The sequence below is a fragment of the Arachis hypogaea genome, chromosome 1 (genome assembly GCF_003086295.3).
Source record: "Arachis hypogaea cultivar Tifrunner chromosome 1, arahy.Tifrunner.gnm2.J5K5, whole genome shotgun sequence".
Classification (NCBI taxonomy): Eukaryota; Viridiplantae; Streptophyta; class Magnoliopsida; order Fabales; family Fabaceae; genus Arachis; species Arachis hypogaea.
Genome location: NC_092036.1, coordinates 29,671,414 through 29,679,868, shown reverse-complemented (window position 1 = coordinate 29,679,868; position 8,455 = coordinate 29,671,414). Strand labels below are relative to the sequence as shown.

Here is an 8,455-nt window from a genome sequence, read left to right as displayed (position 1 = left end):
CATACCGGACAAGGGCATTTGATCTGATGACCCCCGAGAGATCGATGCTCAATAGCAAAATCCAAAAACTTGTTTAGAACATCTTTATACTCATGCGTGGTTCGTGGTTTTCCAATCCATGACTTATCGATTGACATGACTAAGAGGAACTATAAATAGGAATTTTAAAAAATCTATTCATTAAAAATCTATATATATATATATATATATATTCTAAAGGCAAGAAATTTATTCTTGTATGTGGAAATTAGATATTAAAAACTTACTTAAATAGTATTCTGTTACGGACCATCACAAGTCCAGCCCATCTTGTTGACGGGTCGGGACACCACCCCTGACTCAGGCCCCAAACTATCCCCAAGGAAAATCCAACGGGTTGGTTCCTAATACCCGACCCGGTCGACGTCCGACTTCGCCACCTACACAACCCAGCGCACCACTCTTAGCAAACCGGTCGGGTCGGCCTCCTCGGGGCAGCGCCCGAAGCCCCGACCCAATGTCTGAGACGACCTGATCCTACCACGTGGATGGGGGCGGCTCACAAGCACCCTGGCCAGTGGGCTAGGTTATCTTTGGGCCCGCCAGCATAATATATAAGAAGAGAGGTCAGCACTCCTCCCAAGGTACACATCATCTTACCTAATTTGGTTTCCAACTCGTACGGACACTGACCTGGTCGTCGGAGTGTCCTTATAGGTGGCCACCCCCCTCGTCATACCACACCCACTCACCTTCTCATCAACCCCCGATCCATCGAGTACTCGAGATCGCCAGGTAACGAACATTGGCGCTATCTGTGAAGACCCTGTAGAGATGGCGCGACTTCCCACGTCGGAGGAGCTTCGCGAAGGAGGAGGGGCTCGCTTGAGTAGGGCGAGTTCGACGGCCTGTACCGCCGAACACCCACGTTCTTCTGTTTAGCCTAACCAATAGATTTACACCAAAACCCCTGAAAGGCGTCCCTTCAGGGGGATAGGAGCTGATAGTGCCAAGATCATGCAGGAACTCAGACATAAAGTACAAAACCTTGAATGGGAGCTGGCAGTGAGGAGCCGATCCCACAGAGACGTCAGCCACTCCCGTGGCGACGCCAGCCGATCTTGCACCCAACCCGCACCCGCTCTCCTTCACGAAGACTAGAGAGCCGAGAAAGGAGTACAACAAAGTGCGACGAGGCACACACGCAAGCGACCTCTTGACCTCACCAACGCAGGTTTGAGGGCCGCGGGGAATCCCAAAGAGGGAAAGCCAAGAAACAACAAGAACCTATAATCATGGTGCCACCCCCTTCCACCCTTCAATCCTCAAGGTCCGACTGCCGAAGAATTTCGACAAGCCAACGGACATGAGGTACGACGGGACTAAGGATCCCCAGGAGCACCTAACAGCTTTTGAAGCAAGAATAAACTTGGAAGGAGTAGGCGACGCGGTCAGATGCCGAGCATTCCCTATGACGCTGGCCGGCCCAGCGATTCGATGGTTCAACGCCTTCCCACAAGGCTCCATTACGACCTTCGCAGACATCTCCCAATGCTTTTTGGCTTGGTTCACGACACGCATAGCCAAGGCAAAACACCCGATTAACTTGCTAGGGGTCACCCAGAAACCCAGGGAACCGACCAGAAAGTTTCTGGACAGGTTCAACAATAAATTCTTGGAAATTGACGGCCTCACGAACTCGGTCACTAGTCTTTGCCTAACAAACGGCCTGCTAAACGAGGACTTTAGGAAGGACCTCAAAACGAAGCTTGTGTGGACTATGCAGAAAATCCAAAGCGTGACCAAAGAATACATCAATGATGAGGAAGTCAGTCGGGTTGTAGCAGCCAATAAGTGGCAGCTCCCTAACCCTTCAGCTCGGCAGGTCACCCAGGTGGATAGATACAAGGAGGCCCCCAGGGACGGAACCCCAGCCAAACAGCACAAACAACCTCCACAAGTGGGAAGGTTCACAAACTACACGCCACTCACGACGCCCATAGTGGAAGTTTACCTGCAAATCGCGGACAAGGGAATCTTATCCAGACCCAGGCCATTGAAAAAGAGAACGGGAGGCAACAAAAGCCTCTACTGCGACTATCACAAGGGTTTCGGGCACAAGACCCAAGACTATTTCGACCTCAAAGATGCCTTAGAACATGCCATCCTGCAAGGAAAATTGAATGAGTTCTCCCGACTTATCCGAAAGCCAAAAAGACGAGAACGGGAGCGCTCAAAAGAAGATCGAAGCAGGACCGTCAAAGCGAGACAAGAACCCATAGGGGCCATTGACAACCCCCCGACTTTTGTGGTTAACATCGTGATCGGACGCAATACCCCCCAAGTCTATGTCAGCAACAAAGAAGGATACACAGATCCTCTCTATTTCGACGGGAGGTCCCGCCACCCCGAACGGAGGACCTCCCATGATATCCTTCGGCCCAGAAGACCAGTGGTTTCATGACCTTTTTGAGAACCCTCCCATGGTGATCACGGCAATGGTTTGGATCGGGTTGGTCAGGCGAATTCTCATTAATACTGGAGCTGATTCCAACATCCTATTCAGGAATGTGTTTGACGCCATGGGAGTTAGGGAGTCCGACCTTAAGACTCACCAACACGGTGTCATGGGGCTAGGCGACAACTACATAAAGTTCAACGGGATGATCTCATTCCCAATCTGCCTTGGCGCTGGTGACGCTAGGAGGTCGGTAATGGCGGACTTCGTAGTTCTCAGAGACTCTACGACCTACAACATCATTTTAGGAAGGAAAACCATCAACGAATGTTCAGCTATGATATGCACCAGATTCCTAACAATGAAGTTCATGATAGACAAAAGAACGGTCGGCTCCGTTAGGGGAGACTTGGAAGCGGCAGTCGCATGCGACAATGCTAGTCTCTCCCTAAGGAAGGAATCCAAGAGGGCGGCTGGTGTGTTCTTGGCCGCTCTAAATGTAAAGATGGAAGACAAGCCAAGACCAGAGCCAGAAGGGGACATGGAGAAGTTCCAGATAGGGAAGGCAATAGAACAGTTTACCTTCATAAACAAAAATTTGCCCCATGAACTCAAAGGCCCCCTTATGGAAGTTATAAGGGTAAATGGCGACCTCTTTGCATGGACGCCACCAGACATGCCGGGCTTGGATCCCGATGTCATATCCCACTGACTAGCCGTCAAATTAGACGCAAAACCAGTTGCACAACGGCGAAGAAAAATGTCCTAAGAAAGGGCCAATGAGGTCGCCAAACAAACAGCCAGGCTACTTGAAGCAAGGTTTATCAGAGAGCTCGAATACTCGACATGGCTATCCAACGTCGTCTTAGTAAAAAAAGCTAGTGAAAAATGGAGAATGTGTGTCGACTACTCTGACTTGAGCAAGGCATGTCCCAAAGACTCTTTTCACCTCCCAACATCAACACCCTGGTAGACTCGTCAACAGGATATCGTTTCCTTAGCTTCATGGATGCATACTCCGGCTATAATCAGATCCCGATGCACCGACCTAATCAGGAAAACACAGCGTTCATAACACCAAGAGGCATTTATTACTACAAAGTAATGCCATTTGGATTAAAAAACACAGGGGCCACCTACCAAAGACTGATGAGCAAGGTTTTCCATGACCTCATAGGCAAGACGGTAGAAGTCTACATCGACGACGTCCTAGTAAAAATGGCAAAACCAAGAAGCCTGATGGACGACCTCCAAACTGTCTTCAAAGCACTAAAGAAATTAAACATTAGGCTCAACCCACTCAAGTGTGCGTTTGCCATGGAGGCCAGAAAATTTCTAGGCTTTATGATAATGCAAAGGGGGGTAGAGGCTAACCCAGACAAGTGTGAAGCCATCCTCAAAATAACAAGCCCAGGATGCGTCAAAGACGTGCAGCGACTAACCGGGAAGCTCACGACTCTATCCCAGTTTCTTGGAGCCTCGACTGAGAAGGCCCTCCCATTTTTTAACCTAATGAAGAAAGGAATCACCTTCGAATGGACCCCAGCATGCGAAAAAGCATTCAGCCATTTCAAAAAGGTACTCTCAGCAAGCCCAAAGAAGGAGAACCCCTCTACCTGTACCTAGTAATGACCACACAGGCCATGGGGGTAGTTGATTCACCCGAAAACCGTCTCTCAACAATTTTCTTGCCGGCAAGTGCACTGGATTGTCGTCAAGTAAAACCTCACTGTAGGGTGAGGTCAAATCCCACAGGGATTGGTAGATCGAGCAATTATAATTAAAGAATTATGCTAGTTGAGTGAATCAGAATTGAGATTGAAATTGCAAAAGTAAAATGGCGGGAAACTTAAATTGAAAGAAATTAAAGAAGCAGAAACTTAAATTGCAGGGAATTAAAGTGCGGAAGCTTAAATTGCAAGAAATTAAATGGGAATGGGGAACTAGCATGAGATTATAGAGCAGAGGGTAACTAGAAGGGGTAAGATTAGAGATGGGGGAATCATTAGGTTCAGGAGATGTATAATTCTCCGGATCAAATTCATTTTCATCTCTTTCGCAATCAATGCATTCATTGATCTCCTTGGCAATCTTAAGTGATCAGATCCCAATTTCTTGGCTCACAAATCTCTCTAAGCATGAACAATTGCCCAATTCCTTGATTTAAGTGCTCATGGGAAGAGATAAAGTTTGGTCACTGATTATACCACACAAATTCATAGATCAAAGTGTTGGTAGGATTACATGTCACTATATCCATCCAAACCCCAATCTAATTCAATGTGAGAAAGCAATTCTAGCATGATCTCCTCATTCCTCTCCCAAGGTTCCGAGGAGATCCAATTGTGAATAGGTTCTTTCCCAAGATAACTATCCAATTAAATAAAGAACAAAAGCTTTCTAGTAAAATCAAGAGAAAAGAAAGAAGAAGATGAATGAAAACTAATATTGATCCATTGAATTACACAGAGCTCCCTAACCCAATGAAAGGGGTTTGGTTGTTCATAGCTCTCAAAATGCCAATTGGAATTGAAAGATACATCTGAAATCAAGAGTGCAGTCCGTAAGAAAAGCTACAAAGATGAAAAAAATAAAATCCTCCCAAAAGTCCCCTTCTAACTTAAATTCTAATCTATTTATACACTCTCTTTCATTGATCTTCAAGCCTTGAATTGGGCTTTTGGCCTTGAATGAATCGGGTTGAGGATGGCTCCAATTGGTTGCCCTTGGTGTTGAGAAGAGATCTGTGCAAAGTTTGAATACTGATGCTTCAAGTTTGAGTCAACGTTGGAGGGCCAACGTTGACTCAAACGCCACTTTCAAATAGACCAGCAAAAACCAGAAGATGTTGCTGTCATTGGTGTTTGATTCAATGTTGGAGGGCCAACGTCAGTCGACCTGCACGTACGCAGACTATGCGCTTAGGCGCCCATTGCTATTTTTGTATCCGGGCGTACGCGGCATTGACGCGTACGCCTGGATTCAATTTTCTCAACTCCAACTTCTGAGCTTGGTATCGCGGACATTGGAGGCAGCATTTGAGGTAACGTCGGACCTCCAACGTTCGGTTGTGGCGTGTATGCGTACTGTGCGTTTCCGTGCAGATGCCAAAATTTACCTTTTTTACGCGTACAACGCGTACCCGCCACTCAAATTGCGTGCAGCTCCAGAATTGAAGTCCTTCTTACCACGTTGGGGTTAATGTTGGACCCCCAACGCTACCTCAAATGTGAGCTTCAGCATTAGTTACAAACAAGTGTCTGTTTCTCTTCCAAGTTTGAGTCAACGTTGGTGGTCCAACTTGGCCACCAACATTGCTTATTCTCCATCTTTACATGCTCATTCTTCAACCTTCCTTCATGCTTTCCTTCACCTATCATCAACCAATGCATGCATCAAAGCTTTGCTAAAATCGTGAGAATTCTTATCATTCTTAGCATACAAGTAATCATAGCATAAATCCTCATGAAATTGCATCAAATTTCTCATGATTGAATGAATATAGGCATACATGAATTTCTACCCAAATGACTTACTTATGACTCAAGAAAATACATAAAACCTATCAAAAACAAAGAAAAAGGCTAGTAAAACTAGCCTAAGATGCCCTGGCATCAACAATCCTTGTCCGAGAAGAAGACAAGACTCAGTGCCCAGTATACTTCATCAGCAAAGTGCTCCAAAGAGCAGAATTAAAATATACCATGCTGGAAAAATTGGCATATGCCTTGTTAACCTCGTCGAGAAGGCTCAAACAATACTTCCAAGGGCATAAGATCATCCTAAGAACCGACCAGGCGATTCGGCAAGTCCTCCAAAAACCCAACCTCATGGGGAGAATGATGGCATGGGCAGTTGAACTGTCCCAATATGACTTGTAGTACGAGCCCAGATAGGCAATCAAAGCACAGGCAATGGTAGATTTCTTGGTAGAAGTTGCAGGAGAAGTGCCCAAGATACCGAACACACGGTGGAAGCTCCACGTTGACGGAGCATCCAACCAAACGTTCGGAGGGGCCGGGATCATCCTCGAGAGCTCAGCAGGGGTAGCTTACGAGCAGTCAATTAGGTTCGATTTTCCAGTCTCAAATAACCAAGCAGAATACGAGGCACTAATAGGAGGGCTAATCCTAGCCAAGGAAGTCGGAGCATCGAGAATAGAAGTTAGTAGTGACTCCCAAGTCGTCACATCCCAAATAAACGGCAAATACCAGGCCAAGGACACACTACTGCAAAAGTATCTAGAAAGGGTAAAAGAATTATGCAAAAGCTTCAAGGAAGTCGTGGTCTAGCATGTCCCCAGGGAAAGGAACGCCCGAGCAGATCTTCTCTCCAAGCTAGCAAGCACCAAACCTGGAACAGGAAACATATCTATAATCCAAGGGCTGGAAACGGAACCAGCAGTCATCCTATGTGCAACCCAGACCCCAAGCCCCCCTCTTGGATAGACCCCATCTTCCGATACCTAGAACACGGCGAAACGCCCCTAGATGAAAAAGAAGCACAAGCAACCAGGAGGGAAGCCTCCAAGTATGTGATCATACAAGGGCAGTTGTACAAACGAGGGCTCCACCAACCCTTGCTCAAATGCCTACGCCCCGACCAAACGGACTACGTCTTGAGCAAAGTCCATGAGGGGAGTTGTGGTCACCATATCGGAAGAAGATCGCTAGAAAGGAAAATTATCCGAGCAGGATATTACTGGCTCACAATGATGTCGGACTCCCAGGAGTTCGTCAAGAAATGCAAAAAATGCCAAGAAAATGCTAACTTCCATAAAGCTCCACCTGAAGAACTCAGCCTGATGATGGCACCCCGACCATTCGCCAGTGGGGAGTCGACCTCTTGGGACCATTCCCACCCGGGCCAGGACAAGTAAAATACTTGATAGTAGCCATAGATTACTACACCAAATGGGTAGAAGCAAAATCACTAGCCAGCATATCTTCAGCAAATTGCCAGAAATTCATGTGGAGGCAAGTAGTCACAAGATTTGGAATTCCAGAATCCGTCATATCAGATAATGGGACACAATTCATTGATAAGAAATTCAAGGAATTCCTCTCAGGATTAGGAATAAAGCAAAAGTTCTACTCAGTCGAACACCCTCAAAGCAATGGACAGGTGGAAACAGCCAACAAAGTCATCATAAAAGGGGCTAAAGAAACGACTTGAAGACAAGAAGGGCTCATAGGTAGACGAGCTGACCTCAGTCTTATGGTCCTACAGAACCTCCCCCCAGTCATCTACCGGCGAGACGCCCTTTTGACTCACATACGGGGTTGACGTAATGGTGCACGAAATTGTGATCTCAATGGCGCCAACAACTTGGTACGCACAATTGTAATCTCAACTCTTTTTCACAACTTCGCACAACTAACCAGCAAGTGCACTGGGTCGTCCAAGTAATAAACCTTACGTGAGTAAGGGTCGATCCCACGGAGATTGTCGACTTGAAGCAAGCTATGGTCATTTTGTAAATCTCAATCAGGTGGGTTCAATTGGTTATAGAGTTTTGATAATTAAAAGATAAATAAACATAAAATAAAGACAGAAATACTTATGTAATTCATTGGTGGGAATTTCAGATAAGCGTACGGAGATGCGTTATTCCTTCTGAATCTCTGCTTTCCTACTACCTTCATCCAATCCTTCATACTCCTTTCTATGGCAAGCTGTATGTTCGGGTATCACCATTGTCAATGGCTACCTCCCGTCTTCTCAGTGAAAATGGTCCAGCTACGGGTTACGTAGGGCTAATCATCTGTTGGTTCTCACTTGTTTTGGAATAGGATCCTGTGATCCTTTAGCGTCTTTCACTATGCCCAACAGTCATGAGTTTGAAGCTCATCACAGTCATCCCATCCCAGATCCTACTCGGAATACCACAGACAAGGTTTAGACTTTTCGGATCTCAAAAATGCTGCCAATTGGTCTAGCTTATACCACGAAGACTCTGATCTCAAGGAATTGAAGGCTCTGTTGTCAGGAGAGGCAATCAAACGCATGGACCAGGAA

General features: G+C 46.3%; 2 protein-coding genes across 2 annotated transcripts; both read left to right on the top strand.

The window, feature by feature from the left end:
• Window positions 1–1,345: 1,345 nt before the first annotated feature.
• Window positions 1,346–2,443, top strand: LOC112709768 (uncharacterized). Its single transcript, XM_025761737.1, has one exon. The coding sequence runs from the start codon at window positions 1,346–1,348 to the stop codon at window positions 2,441–2,443; it is 1,098 nt and encodes a 365-aa protein (XP_025617522.1).
• A 3,908-nt stretch (window positions 2,444–6,351) lies between these two features.
• Window positions 6,352–6,729, top strand: LOC112709679 (uncharacterized). Its single transcript, XM_025761613.1, has one exon. It carries the CDS (start codon window positions 6,352–6,354, stop codon window positions 6,727–6,729), a length of 378 nt encoding a protein of 125 aa, XP_025617398.1.
• The last annotated feature ends 1,726 nt before the right edge of the window (window positions 6,730–8,455 follow it).

Bases quoted from the DNA above. Each gene is read 5' to 3' on its own strand.
- LOC112709768 (XM_025761737.1), top strand. From the start codon at position 1,346: ATGAGGTACGACGGGACTAAGGATCCCCAGGAGCACCTAACAGCTTTT.
- LOC112709679 (XM_025761613.1), top strand. From the start codon at position 6,352: ATGGTAGATTTCTTGGTAGAAGTTGCAGGAGAAGTGCCCAAGATACCG.